At 48.0% G+C, this 17887-nt stretch overlaps 1 protein-coding gene across 4 annotated transcripts in view; it reads right to left on the reverse strand.

The window, feature by feature from the left end:
• Pecam1 (platelet and endothelial cell adhesion molecule 1) overlaps positions 1–17612 on the reverse strand; it is a 66087-nt gene extending 48475 nt beyond the window's left edge. For 3 of the 4 annotated variants that reach the window (XM_021212322.1, XM_021212321.2, XM_021212320.2), the window contains exons 1-3: positions 17354–17612; positions 17236–17262; positions 37–330 (exon numbers count right to left, since the gene is read on the reverse strand). In XM_021212322.1, the coding sequence (XP_021067981.1) occupies positions 37–330; positions 17236–17262; positions 17354–17387 (355 nt within the window). In that variant the 5' untranslated portion in view covers positions 17388–17612. The remainder of the gene's footprint in view (positions 1–36; positions 331–17235; positions 17263–17353) is intronic. The other variant, XM_029546298.1, reaches the window with a different exon arrangement.
• Between the last annotated feature and the right edge of the window lie 275 nt (positions 17613–17887).

Genomic DNA, 17887 nt, shown 5'->3' on the forward strand with positions numbered 1-17887 from the left:
ATCATCACCAGCCTGCTATTCTGCTTGCGGACTCACCATGCACCTTCACCTCGTACTCAATCGTGGTTTTTTCCTTGTTGTTCAGGATCACGGTGCATTTGTACTTCCCGGAGTGGAAGACCCGCACCTGAGGAATGACATAGCTCTCGGTGTGCTCCCCGGACGTGACGTTATAAACCATCGCATCGTCCTTATAGAACAGCACCCGGTGCTGAGACCTGGTTTTCGAGGTGGTGCTGATGTCCACAAGGCACTGCAGGGTCAGTTGCTGCCCATTCGCCACCTCCCACGATGGCAGGCTTTCCATATGGATGCTGTTGATGGTGAAGGCTGAGGCAAAACAGGATGGCGGACACTGTTACCTCAGAAACAGCATCGTTCAGAGACACAGACCCACGCATACACTAGACACCACACATATGTATACCATACCACACACATACCCCCTTCACACACACACCACACCACACACATACCTCCCTTACACACACATACCACACACATATACACACACACCATACATACACCACACACACACACATACACCATACCACATACTACATATCACATACACACACATACCATACACCCATATACACACAATACACACCACATACATCACATACATATATACACCATACATACCACACACACACACACACACACCACATAAATATACCACACATACATACACACACCATACACATACCCCCCCACACACACACACACAAAATAAGTTTTGTTTTTTTTTTTGGTTTTTTGAGACAGGGTTTCTCTGTGTAGCCCTGGCTGTTCTGGAACTCATTTTGTAGACCAGGCTGGCCTTGAACTCAGAAATCCGCCTGCCTCTGCCTCCCAAGTGCTGGGATTATAATTTTTTTTTAAAAAAGGAGTTATTTCTTAAGTTGTTGTGGCCAGGAAGCATGTAATACTGTGTACACAGGACACAGTAGTTGCTTAATAAACAGTGACTCTCTGTCCTAAAGTCAGACATGCCCAGGAATGTTCACCCATGGTTCTAATTGTCCCTGTTTCTCTCCCCTCCTACACCTCTTCTTCTGTCCTTTCCTCCTCTTCCTTTCCCCGCACCCCCACCCCAATACCCCTGTCTGTCCTAGAACTCACTCCAGAGACCAGGCTGGCCATGAACTCAGAGATTCCCCTGCCTCGACTTCCCTAGTGCTGAGATTAAAGGTGTGTGCCACCATACTAGACAGCTTCCTTTGCCTTATTTTGTATCTCTTATCTTCTTAACATTTAAAAATGCTTTCTCTGGTAACTGTTTTCAAGACCCTGTGAAAAAATACAAATCACACCTCACAAAATTAAGGCACAGTATTGGTCAGATGCAGGGCTAACATCTGTAAGTCCTAGCATTTAGAAGGCTAAGGCAGGAATGAGCTCAAGGCCAGTTCAGGTTCCAGAGAGAGAGAGACTGAGTCTCAAGTTTAAAAATTTAAATGAGAGAGAGAGAGAGAGAGAGAGAGAGAGAGAGAGAGAGAGAGAGAGAGAGAGAGCTAGCTGTAGGCTTATAGCAAATTCAAGGTCAACCTAGGTTACACAGTGAAGTTTAAAATCTAAAATAGACAGACAGGCAGACAGATAGACAGACAGACAAGTAGATGTGTTGAGGGAGGTCTGGGGATGCATTTTAGGGGTTGGGTGTTTGCCTAGCATGGAAAATGGCCTGGGTCCAATCCCTAGTACCACAAACAAAGATGGACATATAGGTCAGAGATCGTGTATGTGTGCTGTGATTTCAGAAAGCACCTTAGGGGGAAAAGAACAGGATTTAAAGGACAGTCATTACCTGAAATAGATGTATGTAGGCAAAAACAATAAACTCCCAGTGTTGTGGCCAGCAGGTGTTTGTCATTTAGGGAGTGGCCTCAGAGTGTGGGATGTAAAACCATGTCAGGAATTTTGATAAGGTAGAGCAGGTTGAGACCCGGAGACTCGGTAGGCACACACAGGAGACTAAGGTGACGTCCCGCTCCCTGCCAGACTCCTGGCCTGGAACACTTGCCAGCTCCTCACAGAAAAGAAACATGTCTAATGGTCACCTAGGCCAAAAACAGAGTTCTCTATGCTAATGAGGTACCTAGAGGCCCAGAGGGCTTAGCCAATAAGCTTCCCTTCCCAGACATTCCTTCCTGTAAAAGGTATTGAATCTCAGGTCCACCCAGAGAACTGGGTATGGTATATTATGTACCGTTTTTTGGTTTTTTTTGTTTTTTGTTTTTTTTTTTGTTTTTTGCCATGAAGGAACAATAGACTGTTTAGAACCACAGACCTGTCTCTTCCTTCAAGCTCCAACTCGGGGAGCCATGGAGAAGACATTTGACTATGAAAGCACAGCCTAATTCTACCACAGAAGGCCTCTCCGAGCTCCCAACCACAACTGCCACCAAGCCTGCCTCCACCAAGCCAAGGACAACACTTCGGGGATAAGCCAGTGCCCCCGCTAGACACTGTCCCCAGCCCGAGGGCCCCTGACTCAGTTCCCAGCTCCTCCCTGATTCCCCATGGCACCTGGATGTCTAAGAGTCAGAAAACCCCCTCAGCCAGCCCCTGCCTGCCCCACCCGAGAGCGATGTCTCTGAGCTTCGCTACAGCCCGGCACCCGCCCTAGCACCGGAATGGGATACGTGCAGGCAAACTCTCCACGTTCCGCCTCCCCAAGAGGTTGTGCCCAATGGCAGAGGATCCACATCCGAGGTGTCGCGGGATGGGGAAGACTTGGAACCGAGTTTATTTTATTGTATTCTTTAGGCAGAGTTTGATGTAGCCTAGCGCTTCCTCTAAATCATTGTACAGCTGAGGCTAACTGAACTTCTGGTCTTCCTGCCTCCGCCGCCTAAGCCAGTGGCTCTCATCCTTCCTAATACTGGGACTTCCATACAGTTCTTCATGCTGTGGTGACCCCACCACCACCGCCATAAGGTTACGTTCCTTATTATTTAATAACTGTAATTTTGCTACTGTTACGAATCGTAATGTAAATATCTGATATGCAAGGATATCTGATATGCGACCTCCGAAGGGGTCTTTCTTGACCCCACAGGTTGAGAACCGGTGTCCTAAATGAGGGGGTCGAGGTGTGCGTCACTAGACCAGGTTAACAGAGACACGGATGGAGGAGTACACCCTTACACATAAAATAGACAAACCTTAAAAAAAAAAAAAAAAAAAAAAAAACTAGAGACAATTTTATTTTTAGATAATTTAAAGCTGAGCATAGTGACCGACTCACACCTGTAATCCCACATGGGAAACTGAGGCAGGAGGTTACCTGTGATCACAAAGCATAGGGGCACACATAAGGAAACCTAAGAGGGAGCTCCTCTCACACATAGGGTGACTGACACCTTCAAGCCTAGCAGCTGACCAGGGTAAACCCAGAATGGCTGTGGCTATGAGAAATTCAAAGACTGGAGATGGTGGGAGGTATCGGGTGTTAGGTACCAGGTACTGCTAGGCAAGTGAGGCTAGGTAAGGGGTGAGGCATCGCTGGAGTTAGACTGTGGGGTCCCAAGGCTATGTACACTGCCTAGACATGCTGGCTCAGAGCAGGGAGGAAGCTGTCCTGCTCCTGATGGTCTACGGATGAGACTTTTGGGGTTTGGATGAATTTTGATCTCACTCTTGCTCCGGAAGAGCTCGGCAGGTCACATGGTTTTCAGGGCCCCACAGTGGGTGAGGGTTTGTTTGAGAAGGTGTGTCACTGGGGATGGGCTTTGAGGTCTCCGATGCTCAAGCCAAGCCCAGTGGCCCACTCTCTCTTCTTGCTGCCAGTGGATGCTGATGTAGAACTCTCAGGTACCTGTCCAGCACCCAGCACACGTGCCTGTGTGCAGCCTGGCTTCCTGCCATGATTATAATGGGCCAGACTTCTGAACTTTAAGCCAGACCCAATTGAATGTTTTCCTTCATACAAGTCACCATGGTCACGGTGTCTCATTGCAGTGATAAACTCTGACAAGACAGGTACAGAGAAGTTGTGCCAGCTAAACATAAGAGTTCCGTGGCGCCGGGCCTGGTGGCGCAGGCCTTTAATCCCAGCACTCGGGAGGCAGAGGCAGGCAGATTTCTGAGTTCGAGGCCAGCCTGGTCTACCAAGTGAGTACCAGGACAGCCAGAGCTATACAGAGAAACCCTGTCTCGAAAAACCAAAAAAAAAAAAAAAAAAAAAAGAGTTCCGTGGCTTAGATAAGGCTCTCTAAAAGTTCATAGGCCATGACCACCATGTATGTTTAGGTGGTCTAAATCGCCTCATTAACAAACCAGGAAAAGACATCCAGGAGTTGTGATTACATCACCTTGCCACACCCTCACCAACTGTGCTAGATTGACTGAGGAAAGGCGTCTGGGTTGAATTTTGTCTCCTTACTAGATCCACGCGTTAAATCCTAACCTCCAGTCTTTTCAAATGTGACTATGTGGATTTCAGGCCTTTACTGAGACCATTACATTAAATTAAAATGAGACCCGTATCGTGGACTCTAAATCCGCTAGGTCTGTGTTCCTGTCTTGCAAAAACAGATCCCATGTGAAGACGTGGCTGAGGCAAGGGGATTGCTGTGAATTTGACTGGGACCAGTCTGGCTATATACTAGATCGAATCTTTAAAAAGGGCAGGAAAGGGGGCTGGTGAGATGGCTCAGTGGATAAGAGCACCCGACTGCTCTTCCGAAGGTCCGGAGTTCAAATCCCAGCAACCACATGGTGGCTCACAACCATCCGTAACAAGATCTGACTCCCTCTTCTGGAATGTCTGAAGACAGCTACAGTGCACTTACATAATCACTTAAATAAATAAATCTTTAAAAAATAAATAAATAAATAAATAAATAAATAAATAAATCTTTAAAAAAAATAAAAAATAAAAAGGGCAGGAAAAAGGTCAGTCATTCCGGATCAGGAGCGACCTCAGAAGCCAGACTTGTCAGGCACTTTGATCTTAGAAGCAATAAGTTTCTCTTTACTTTCTCAGCCCCTGGTGTTTGCTATGTTAGCCTAAACAGACTAACAAGGATGGGCAGAGCTATGTGTGGGGGCTCATGCAGGTAAATGTAGCTCTCAGGAGACTGTAGCAAGACTATGACTGTGAACTCAAGGGCTTGAGCTACAAAGTAAAACCCTGCCTGGCTGGGGACACAGTTGATAGAATGCGTCCTTAGCATCCCTGATGAAGCCCAGGGTACAACCCCCAGCACTACATTTAAAACGAAAAAGGCCAGTGTGAGGGCTCACCAGGCAAAGGCATCTGCCACCAAGCATGACGACCTGAGTTCAATCCCTGGCACCCAGTGGTGGAAGGAGAGGTTCCACGCCATCAAGTTATCCCCTGATCTTATGTGTGGAATGGCTGTCCTCCTCCAAACGAATTTTTAAAAAACGTAAAGAAGAAACCAACACCCTGTCTACATACACACATAGACACATAGACACACACACACACACACACACACACACACACAGCTTGATATAATGGTAAACAAATGAACAGAGCCCCACCATCACCCCCCCTGTCCCCAACAAACAAAACCCAACAATCTCAAAATTGTCTTAGAAGAGGGCATGATTCTATCTGCTTGTCATGTGTGAGCCCTGGGTTCCGCTCCAGCACCAGGAAGAGATAGACGGAAATAAAACCTGAGAGCTAGGCCAGTGAGCGTAGCTGACTCATTGCGAGACTCGGAATCCTCAGAAGCCACCAACGGACTTTGGTTGTCTCCCAAAAGTTCTCTAATTTCAATGAACTACTACTGGTGTGGTTGAGGGAGGAAGATCAGGAGTTCAAGGTCAGCAGTGGGCTATGTAGCAAGTCTGAGGCTAGCCTGGCCTATATACTGAGACCCTGCCTCAAAAAACAAAACAAAAACAAACAAACAAAAAAAAACACCGCCAACAAAAACACATAAAGCCGGCCAGGGCTCAGTGGGAGAAGTCGTAGGCCAGACGGGATATATAATGAGCCCCTGGTGGGTTTTTTTTTTTTTTGGGGGGGGGGTGTTGTTGTTGTTGTTGTTATTTAAATAGAGCAACTATTTGGAGGTTCCAATTACTTTGGTACCAACTTCTCAAAGCAGAGATGACTGTTCATGCCGTTTGCTTTTTGTGAAGGTCTTGGGGTTTATGTCCTCCAAAAGGTTACATGAATATAAACAGGGAAAAGATGAAATTATGCTATACTATATACTGTGAATTTTCATACACACATAAAATAGAGAAATCCAGAAACGACCCAGTAAGACATTCTCAAGACTTGACCTCTTAGCAGGAAATGAGCGGCCACAGGCTACCTCTGCGGTGGGCAGGGTAGTTAGTTACTTAACCCACAGTTGTTAGCAGTGGGTCCCACTCAGCCCAGGCTTGCATCCCGTCTGGAGTGGAGGATGACCCAGAGTTTTTTATCCTCCTGGCTTCTGGGTGGGGCTACCACCCTTGGCTTATGAGATGCTGAGGAGTGAGCCTATGACTTCAAGTGTAGCATACTAGGCAAGCATCACATCCTCTGGAGACACAGCGTCGTTCTTAGCACCGGGGAAAACACCTGGGAAATGGTACCTGGGGTCTATCTGTCACAGAATAAATGGGAGGTTTAAAGCGTCATCTCTTCTCTGTTTCTAGACATGTATTTCATGCAGAACAACTTGTAACAACATAATATCCAAACTGGGGATGTAGATCAGCAGTAGACCACATGTCTAGCATGCATAATAAAGTCCTCAGCTCAGACCCCAGGACTGCCAGAAATAATAAACTGATAAGTTCTCTAGGCTCCCAGGTCTGTTCACACTGTGTGGCCTCTTCCCTAGTTATGGGCTACAGTGCAGACGGCATCCTGAACAAGCTGCTTTTAGCTTGGTAGGTGTCTTAGTCAGGGTTTCTATTCCTGCACAAACATCACGACCAAGAAGCAAGTTGGGGAGGAAAGGGTTTATTCAGCTTACATTTTCATACTGCTGTTAATCACCAAAGGATGCAGGACTGGAACTCAAGCAGGTCAGAAAGCAGGAGCTGATGCAGAGGCCATGGAGGGATGTTCTTTACTGGCTTGCCTCCCCTGGCTTGCTCAGTCCACTCTCTTATAGAACCCAAGACTACCAGCCCAGAGATGGCACCACGCACAAGGGAACCTCCCCCCTTGATCACTAATTGAAAAAATGCCTTACAGCTGGATCTCATGGAGGCATTTCCCCAACTGAAGCTCCTTTCTCTGTGATAACTCCAGCTGTGTCAAGTTGACACAAAACTATCCAGTACAGTAGGGTTGAGAGGAGTTGATGTTGTTGCTACTATTTGGTTTTTTTGAGACAGGGTTTCTCTGTGTATATCTGCACCTAGAATTCACTCTGTAGACCAGACTGGCTTCCAACTCAGAGATCTGCCTGCCGTTGTCTCCTGAGTGCTGGGATTAAAGGTGTGTGCCACTAAGCCTGGCTATTTGGAAGTTGTTTTGTTTGTTTGTTTGTTTGTTAACTCCTGTAGTCTTTCTGCCTTTATTTGTTGAAATGGGAATGCTAACACATCTGCTTTTCTTGGGAATTGTTTTTTTCTTGGTGCTAGGAAATCGAAGCCAGCGCTCTTCGAATGCCAGGCAAGCACTCGGCCACTGAGCCACACCTCACCCAGCCCCACTCCCCTACCTCCGTATTTTTATCTTGGATGTTGACTGGGGCAAGGTGACCATGTAATGAAGAACCCTGGACCTCATGAATAATCCCTTCTCCCTTTCACACTCCAGGACAACTATAGGAAACACTACAGGGGCCTCTCCAGGCCAGGCTCTGTCCCCGGTGCTGATTGGGTCAGTGACACGCCCCTCCCCCAACCTCATAATAGATGCAAAAGAATTAAGTTCAAACAAAACATTATATACTGTTCATACTATTCTTTGTTTTTTATCACATGTATGAGTGTAGTCTGCATAAGGGTTTAGTACATTAACGCAGAGTTCAAGGAGGTTAAAAAGGAGTGCCCAGTTCCCTGAAGCTAGAGTTATGGGCAGTTGTAGCTGCTCAACATGGCTGCTGGGCACCCCTCCTCTGCAAACACAGTAAGAACTCTTAACTCTTGTGCCATTTCTATCTTCCCTTCCCTTACTGTCAATCCAACCAGGCCAGTTCATCAGCTGGAATCCCAGGAACGCTTCCCCAAAGGGAACTCGGTTCCACCTAAATAAAGACAAACTACAAGAGACTGGTCTTTCTTTGAAAGGAAGTCTCCGGCCTCCAGGCAGCTGTGAGCAGCTATTTGAAGCATCCTACCCCATGGCCGGGACCTTGTCATTTCCCTCCTTTTCTATTTCCTCTTCCCCCTGATAGCCATCAAAGTCTGGAAGAGGATACCCTGAGCATTCAGCCTCCGAGGCCCCCACGCTCACACACTGCCTCGCTGCTGCCCGCTACCCCCATTGCAGAAGGCATGGCTTTCTCTCCCCTTCATTCCCTTGAAGTTTTATAGCTTGGCTGTTCTGTTGTTCTTCTCAAACTCTAACTGTCCTCTAGGTTTAACCAAAACCAAAAAACTTCAATTAAAGCACCAAGTGTGGCTTTTTGTTGTTGTTTTTGAGGGAGGGACTCACTACCCTGGCTGTCTTGGAAATGGTAAGGTAGATCAGTCTAGCCTCGAATTCACAGAAATCCACCTGTTTCTGCCTCTTAAGTGCTGGGGTTAAGAGATGTGCCACCAAACTTGGCATGTGTGGCTTTTTTTTTTAAGATTTATTTATTTTATGTATATGTATATGTATATGTATATGTACACTGTAGCTGTCTTCAAACACATCAGAAGAGGGCATCAGATCCCATTACAGATGGTTGTGAGCCACCATGCGGTTGCTGCGGATTGAACTCAGGACCTCTGGAAGAGCAGTCAGCTTTCTTAACCGCTGAGCCATCTCTCCAGCCCATGCATGGCTTTTGTAAGGAGGGTGGTGTCGACACGGGTGAGTTCTCTGACACACATCTGCTCGTGTAGTACACACCTAGATCACTGGGAGGAACCTCATGTCGCCACCCAGCCAGCAGGAGTATCACAGAACAGAAGAGGGGGAAACCTTGAAGAAAACTCAAGGGGCCAAGTGCCATGGCACACACCTCTAATTCTAGTACTCAGGAAGCAGAGAAAAAAGAACTACCGAGAGCTTGAGGCCACTCTGGTCTACAGTGCAAATTCCAGGCCAGGCAGGATTACACACTGAAACCCTGCCTTAAGGGGAGATAGGGGTGTGGGGCGAGAGAAATGGCTCCGTGATTAAGAGCACTTGTTCTTGGAGAACTAGAGTTCCATGCACTGACATGGCAGCTCACGACTGTCTGATACACATACACATGAAAAACAAATAAATAAAAATAAAAAGCAGGCCATTGAGACAGCTTAGCAAGCAAAGGTATTTACTGCTGTGCCTGTGTTTGGGGAATCCCAGGACCCACCGGGTAGGAGAGAACTCCTGCAAGTTGTCCTCTGACCTCTAAAAGCACCTCACGGACTGCACACAAGCTCAGGCACACACACTGAATAAACATGCATTCAAAATTTTAAATAAAGAAAATTTCCAAAATGAGTCAGGCCAAGCCCTAACAGAGAACACAACCAGCTTCGACATCATGGCAGACGCTCTGCCCTAGACAGCCTCTAAAACAGCCCTGTTACGTCTCCCACATGACACTGGGCTATCACAGGACTGTCTCCTCCAGTGGAGCCAGGACACTCCTCCTGATGCTAGTTACAGACGGGTACAGCTTCCATCTAGTCAAGCTCTCTCTCCTTCAGGACCTCAGCCCTGAGCCAAAAGTCACGTCTCACAGGAGCAGCTAAGAAGGGGGTGACGAACGGAGGCCTTCAATGCAGCCACAAGAGTCAGCTCGAAAGCAGACACCCAGGCTTAGTCAGCCTTCGTGGAATAACTTTGACCTTGGCCAAAAGGGTCATCATCACGAGAATGTGAGCCAGAGTCACCCACAAGACTGGGTGTCGTGCTGAATGAATACTGCTTCCAGCCAGAGTCTTGGACTAATTCAAGCTTTTTTTTTTTTTAATATTTGTTTATTTTAAGACCACCTAGCTATGTAGCTCAGGCTAGCCTTAAACTCTTCACTATCCTGCCTTGGTTTCCCAAGTACCGGGATAACAGCGTGAGCTGGCACACCCGTCTCCCAGCCCCTTTCATTTTCTGTTAACACAAAGATACTAAGTTTGGCTGGGCACTTCCCCCTCTGTAACCTTGGCATCCCAATAAAATCCAACCTCCCAGCCGGGCATGGTGGCGCACGCCTTTAATCCCAGCACTTGGGAGGCAGAGGCAGGTGGATTTCTGAGTTCGAGGCCAGCCTGGTCTACAGAGTTCCAGGACAACCAGGGCTACACAGAGAAACCCTGTCTCGAAAATCCAAAAATCCAACCTCCCAGATTTGGCTCTCCGAGGAAGCACCGCAATGACGATATGGTTTGTTTGTTTGAGACAGTGTTTCTCTGTGCTGTCCTGGAATAGTTCTATAGAGCGGACTGGCCATGAATCCACTAGGTAGCCAAGGATTAGGTTGGGTTTTGAACTTTATGGTTTTCCTGTGTCTATCTCCCAAGTCCTAGGGTATAGGCCTGTACCACCATGTGTGGTTTTAGGGATCAAAACCAGGGCACCACACGTGCCAGGTGAACTCTGAGGAATTACCCCCAGTCTTGCTCATTGGTTGCAAAATCAAGAAACGGGAAAATAATACACCCAGCAGATCTTGAGAATTCTCCACGTCTGTAAGACAGAATTCTTACTCCTCTCTATAAGAACATTCCCTCCGAGGAGGAGCACACTGAACTGCACAGAGGTCTATTCATGGCCTGGGGGCGGGGGGTCCGAGGCTCTCGGTGTGCACGGTGTTGGAGTGCACGGTGTTGGAAGTGTCCCACAGGCCTCCCGTCATGCGCAACGCCCTCTGCTCCTCCCATGTCCCTCATTAAGCCTCAAGCTGTTCAAAACAGTTAATGGCCAACAGGGCACAGAACAGCCTAAAGAGATCCAAGAGAGAAGGGTCTACTAACGGAGTTCCAGGACATCCAGGACTTCACAGAGAAACCCTGTGGGGTTTGTTTTGTTCTGTGTTTGTTCATTTGTTTGTTTGGGCAAGGTATCCGGGGGGGGGGGGGGGAGGAGGGGTCGGCACAATGCTAAACACGAACGGTTTAATGATGGAGCTTCCTTCCCAAATCAAGGTCCTCTTAGCAAACAAGATGAGGGCCCCCCCCCTGCCTCCCCCCACCAGCCACCTGGCCCTCAACCTGGAAATGACTCAGAGTGGTGGGGGAGGGGAAGAGGAACTACCCACCATTGTCAGGAAAATTACAGAGCTCCTTGGAAGCCCTGAGGCACTTCCTTGTTATCACAAGACTTGATGGCCCATCTGCCCTGGGGACTCTCAGTCTTTCTCCCTTGTTCACTTCAAGTTCTCAGCCACATGACATTTATCCAACAGTGCCTGGTACTGGATGTCCAGGAAAAATAAGAAACGACTCCCCGCCTTTAATCCCAGCACTCGGGAGGCAGAGGCAAGTGGATTTCTGAGTTCGAGGCCAGCCTGGTCTACAAAGTGAGTTCCAGGACAGGGCTATACAGAGAAACCCTGTCTCGAAAAAAAAAAAAACAAAAAAAAGAAAAAGAAAAAGAAAAGAAAAAAAAATGACTCCCACTGTCTGAGAGTGCAGGCTGGTAGATAATTGGCTATAGCTCAGTCATGTCAGTGATGCAGAGAGGAAGGGTGGATAATTGGATCATTGTGTCGATGACGCAGAGAGGAAGGGATTGCCCAGGAGTGGGCAAGGACTGTGTGCTGGATGTGCCGGGGATCGAGTCTCCAGAACACAGAACAGCAGGTATCAGAACAGGAGTGTACGACACCTGTGCACTCTGGGCGTGGCCAGTTCCAGGAGCAGAGTGTGGGAAAGAAGGGGTCAGGTGGGTCAGGATGATGGTAATGCCAGAAGTTACTGGAGTTCTAGAAAAATCACCATGGCCTCAGACTCCATGCCAGTGAGCAGCCAGTGGCAGTTCAGATGGAAGCGGTGAGGGAGGGGCAGGCAGGTGGGCTGAGCAAAGAGAGTTCGAGACTCTCCACGGAACCGAAAGGGCTTCATTTCTAGAGTGATGGAAACCTTCTAGAACTATGCAAGGCTGTAAGTACTCTAGATGTCAATCACGTATTTCAAAGGCAGGCAAAGGGTCACATACCTTTAATCCCAGCACTGAGGAGGCAGGGGGCAGGCGGATCTCTGAGTTCAAGGCCTGCCTGGCCTGCATAGCAAGTTCCAGGACAGCCAGGACTACATAGTGAGACCTTGCCTCAAAAATAAATAAATGACTTGAAAAATCAAAATAAATAAATAAATACACATTTTTTTAAAGTAAACTTTGGATTATAGTTTACAACAACTTTTCAATGCCTAATTTGATTGACTATAGGACCTGAAAAATAGAAGAAGGTTTCCTGGCTCTGATAATGTCAGGTAAAAGATAAGAGTGATAGCCGGGCGTGGTGGCGCACGCCTTTAATCCCAGCACTCGGGAGGCAGAGGCAGGCGGATTTCCGAATTCGAGGCCAGCCTGGTCTACAGAGTGAGTTCCAGGACAGCCAGGGCTATAGAGAAACCCTGCCTCGAAAAACCAAAAAAAAAAAAAAAAAAAAAAAAAAAAAGATAAGAGTGAAAAAACAAAGCCTTTGCTTCTGAGGGGAAATCTAAAGGCCTGGCAGGTAAATATACTGAGGGTCAGGAGAGAGACGGGCATGAGGGAGCCATGCTGAAGACAGAGACGGGCATGAGGGAGCCATGCTGAAGACAGAGACCTGCTATGGAGAAACTGTAACCCGGAGGTTCCAGAGACAGGAAAGGGGCTGGGCAGAACCAGTCTCCCCTGAGGGCAAGGAATGAAGGTTTACGAGGGAGAGAAAAACGGAAGGAAATCCTAAATCAGAAGAGCAGGATCCTGGTATGATTTTTACTCAAGGGCAGCAAAAGTTATGGGATGGAAAAGGCTTGGCATCAGGTGGTCTTTGGTGGAGCTGAGATTCCAGGCAGGGAGGCCATGACCAGAGGAAGCAGTGCTGGCCATTCTAAACTAGCCTCAGAGTTCCACTGAGTGTGGAAACAACTGGGGGGCCAGGAGTGGGGGTCCTTGAGGTGAAGGAGGGATAGACTCAGGCCCAGGTAGCCCAGCAGGGGCCTGGTCAGTCTGAGAGAATGTGCCTGTGCTCTGACACTAGGAGGGAGCCAGCAGGATGGGTGGGAAGGCAGATTAGCCAGTGGCCAGGACTAGGGGGGGAAGTCCAGGGAGTTCCCTCCAGGCAGAAGCAGGCTGAGGTTGACAAAAGAGTCAAGTGTGCCCAGAACCTGACTTGCAGAGTGGGGGGAAAATAAACTAGAAAAACTGTAAAACCTATATGTCACATACTCCATTCTGGGTAGCTGAGGAAGCAAGACACTGGCTGGCTGGCTTACCCCTAGGGTTGAACCCGCAGAGCTGGGTCTCAGTTGCCTAGATGGTAAAAAAATAAAAAATAAAAAATGTAGCAGGGATAGGAGGGGTCAGCAGGCGCCTCATTAGGCCTACCTCGTAGAGATGATGCAAGAAGGAAAAGGTTCTGTAAACTAATCAGGGGCCCTTCCCATCTCAAAGCCTCCAGGAACTCACAGGCTGCAATTCTTTTGTTCTAGTCTGTATAGGGATGTCAGCACCTAGTTTTTCCCTCCTCCTTCTCTTCCTCCCCCTCCTCTTCTTCCTCTTTCTCCTTCTTCTCCTCCTTCCTCTTTCTCTTGCTCCTCCTCCTCCTCTTTTTTTTTTTTTTTTTTTCATCTTCTGGTTCATTCTTCTTGGAGCTGGCTGACCTAGCAGTCCCCTTCTTCACAATTTTTTCTGTGTGTAACCCTGGCCGTTGAAGTATTTTACCCTCTGAACTTCCCCCTATACTAAAACAAGGGGTTCTGCGCAAGTCCTCCCAATGGCTCACACCCTGAGACAAGCGATAGGGCTCTAACAGGCACAACGTCAACAAATGATCAATCTGATTGAGGAAGACCTGATCTTGCTACAACAAACCAGTCACCCTACGAAATCAAATAGATACACTGTCTGCAGTGCTCTCCAGAACTTTGGGAGGACATAACGCTGCCTCCCAGAGCAAGGCACCTGGGCCCTCCCAGGGAAAGAAGGCAATTCTAAGCAAACCAACTCGGTCTACTGCGGGGGGGGGGGGGGGGAATGGTAAACAGTTCCTAGAAAGACTCCAACCGAGAGGAAGGGTAAGGAGTATTCGGACTCCTTGGGGCCACGGTCACCCCCTTGGCAGACTCGATCATTATGCTTATACTAACTTGGCTCTTTGGTCTCTGCCCTTTCAATTGTCTCACCTACTTCTTTCAAAGGGTCACTCAGCTCTTCGTAGCTAAAAACTACTAGCTGCTATCTCGCCTGGAAGGGACCTTAGTGTGTTCCTTCTACCACTGGGACTGTCACCCCACTCTAGCTGGAAGAAACCCTCACTCCCAAAACTACAACAACCCTCCCTCTGCACCCCCTGCCTTTGCTCACTCTTTCTTCCTTTCTTCCTCTCTCTCTCTCTCTCTCTCTCTCTCNCTCTCTCTCTCTCTCTCTCTCTCTCTCTCTCTCTCTCTCTCTCTCCCTTCCTTCCTTCCTTCCTTTCTTTTTTTCTGAGACAAGGTTTCTCTGTGTAATAGCCCTCCTTGGCTGTCCTGGAACCTGCTTTATATACCAGGCTGGCCTCCAACTCACAGAGATTCGCCTGCGTCTGCCTCCCGAATGCTGGGATTAAAGGTCTGCACCACCGTGCCCAACTCTACCCCTTCCTCTTTTTACCCTTTCATATTTGGGTATATATTATATAATAGCCTCAGGCCATGAGGAATTAAGTCAGGCTACACTGGGCAATAGTCCTAGCCATAAAGAATGGCTCCACCCCAGCCTGACTGGTCAGCTCCATCTGCAGAAGCAAGGTGCCCAAGTATCAAAAAGAACCCACTTTACTTCCAGTCCAACTACAAAAAAAATAACTGTAACTTCCTGATAGTAATGCATATACACACACACGCACACGCATACACACATCCCTACACCTGCATGTGCGCGCGCGCGCACACACACACACACACATCCCCAGACCCTCATCCTTCATCCCTGGGGAAGGTTGAGGCCCCTCCCAGTTCCAACAAAGCAACTTCAGTCTATTGCCTGCTTCTCTGGGTCATGTTTCTTACAGCTGGTGTCTTGTGAAGCAGAGAGAGAGAAACAGGGAGACAGAGACAGATGGGAGACAAGCTACGGGGATCTTGAGATGCAAGAACCCTCTAGGGCTGGCAGGACATAACCCAGACAGGAGACAGAGTGCTGGGATGTAGTTCAGTCGGTAGAGTTCTTGCCTCGCATGCTTAAAGCCCTGGATTTGACTCCCAGTGCTGCATAAACCTGGTGTGGTGTGTGCCTGGAATCTCAGCCCTTGGGAGAGGAAAGTAGGAGGACCAGAAAGTCATTGTCATCCTGAGCATCAGTGAGTTTCAGGTATATGGCACCCCGAGTGCAGAAGAGAGACGGGGTGGGGGTAGGGGGGCACAAAAGTGGTGCAGAACAAATAGGGCACAAATTTAAATTATAAAGGAGGGCTAGGAATGATTACCTGGATCATTGACTAATCCCTATAAACAGCGCAAATGATGCCTCTTCCCTTACTCCAATCTCATCTTTACCCCACCCAAGCCGCCATGGTTTCCATTTTATAGCCAGGTCTCAAGAAGCAAAGCCAAGCCTGCTGAGTGACACCAGGCTGGTGGCACACAACTGTGAACCCAGTATTGAGGAAGCTGAGGCAAGAGGAATTAGAGTTCATAGGCAGCCCTGGCTACACAGTGGGTTCAAGATGACCTGAGGGTACCAGTGTGAGACTCCGGTCTCCAACCAGACCAAGCTAGGCAAAGCCAAACACGAGTCCCAGAGAGATGTCTGGGTCCAGGGAGCGGAGAGCGTGGTGCTGACAAGCCCTGGCTGAGTCACGGCTTTCTGAGGCTCACCGAACCCACCCTTTAGTGGGGATGACTTGAAGATAATACAGTCTGTCTCCAGGTGTTGCCAAGGGACCGGAAGCCTTAAGGAAGCACACAGACTCACAGACCACAGCCCTCCCCATCCTGGGGCCACAGCTCCATCCCTGGCTCAACTCAGAGCTGTCACGTTCTTCAGCTCAAAAAAAGCCTGCAGCCCAGCATCCCTAGTTTTCCCACACTGGAATAATTTTTGACTGAGTGAGTGTAACCTGTGGCCTTCTTCCTGACCCACAGTCCCGGGGCTGGGCTGAGCCCTTTCCTTCAGGGTCTCCGACGGATGGAGCAAGAAAAATCCTCTTAATCAGAAAAATTCAGAGATTCCGAATCAGCTCTCAAGCGGATGACAGGTCTGACTTTAAGGACAGACAGAACCCTTCCCCACGTGCAAGGTCAGAAGAGCTCAGATAGGAGCGGGGCTTCCCAGGTGGGTGGGAAAGGGGGCATCTGGCTGGTCCTTTTAGTTATTCTCAGGAGAGAGGGAGTCCTGATACCCACTGTCCGCTCCTTCAGCCTCCATAGTCTGTCGAGTCAACGCTGTCTCATTTGCAAATTAAAACAAGTGAAAGGGGAAAAAAATAATATACGTTTTTAGTTTTTATTTTTGGGAGTCGGTTTTGTACTGTTTCATGTAGCTCAGGCTTCCCTCAAACTCCTATGTAGCCAAAGCTGGACTTCACTACTGATCTTTCTGTGTCTGTTTCCCCAGTACTGGGGTTAAAGACACCAAACCCAAGCAAATAAGGAGAAGAAGAGTTGGAAAGTAAACATTTAGAGGCGTAGTATGATGTAAAAAGAAATAGCGTATGACAGAAAGACCACAAACAAATAAGGAATCACCGGGGTTTTAAAAAAAATGCATCTCTCCCATTCCAACAAACAGAAACCCACCAAGATGTAAGACTGGTGTTCAGCAACTTTCTCCTATACCACTGTCTCTAAAACGCACTCTTTGAGCCTTGACTTAGAACAAGGTTTGGTTCTAAATGCCTATATACATATATATGTACATAAAGACAGAATCCACCTTAGAGTTTTCTTAGTTGTTTTAAACACCAACCCTAAGCAATCTGACAGGAGTTAATTTCAGAAAAGATACAAAGAAGGAAGCCATGTGAAAATACCGGGACTTACAGTTTTCCTCAGCCTGGAGGCTTGCATCTGGAAGAGAAAGAAAAAAGAAAACCAATCTGTTGATTTCACGAATTCAAGTCTCATGAAGACAGAAGAGAGAAGTAGGTTAGAAACTCACAGAGCGCCAGCGTGAGCCCCAGAGCCAGGAGCATCTTGTCTGCCGACTGAAGGCCCACCTCAGCTGAATCCTGAAAGACTTCTGCAGTCTGAGGCACACAGGCTAGTTCTGCCTTCCGGCCATGCCTCAGGGGCAGAATTCTCTTCCCCGCCACAGACCAGAAGCCTGCAGTGTGAAAAGCAGAAACAACTCTGACAGCCTCTCCAGGAGCGCAGAGACCAGCTCTGGTACTTGTCAGGTAATGGCGGCCATAGCTGGAAACCAAGAACAATGAGGTCTGGGCTGGCCTGATATCTCCTCAGGAAATGACTGGCCTTCCGGAGGGACCACTGAATCCAATGGCTTTGTCTAGAAGAGGAGAAAACAACAACAACCAAAAAAAAAAAAAAAAAAAAAAACCACAAAGGGCATTTGCCTCAAAGTTCTTGGGCTTCTAGCCTCATCTGGATTTGGGGACTTCTCCTGACAGGACAAGGTTTATTTCCCTCCCTTCAGCTTCCACCCAAAGGTGCTTTTGTGGGATACCCAGCAAGC

Source organism: Mus pahari, chromosome 14, assembly GCF_900095145.1.
Source record: "Mus pahari chromosome 14, PAHARI_EIJ_v1.1, whole genome shotgun sequence".
NCBI classification, from domain to species: domain Eukaryota; kingdom Metazoa; phylum Chordata; class Mammalia; order Rodentia; family Muridae; genus Mus; species Mus pahari.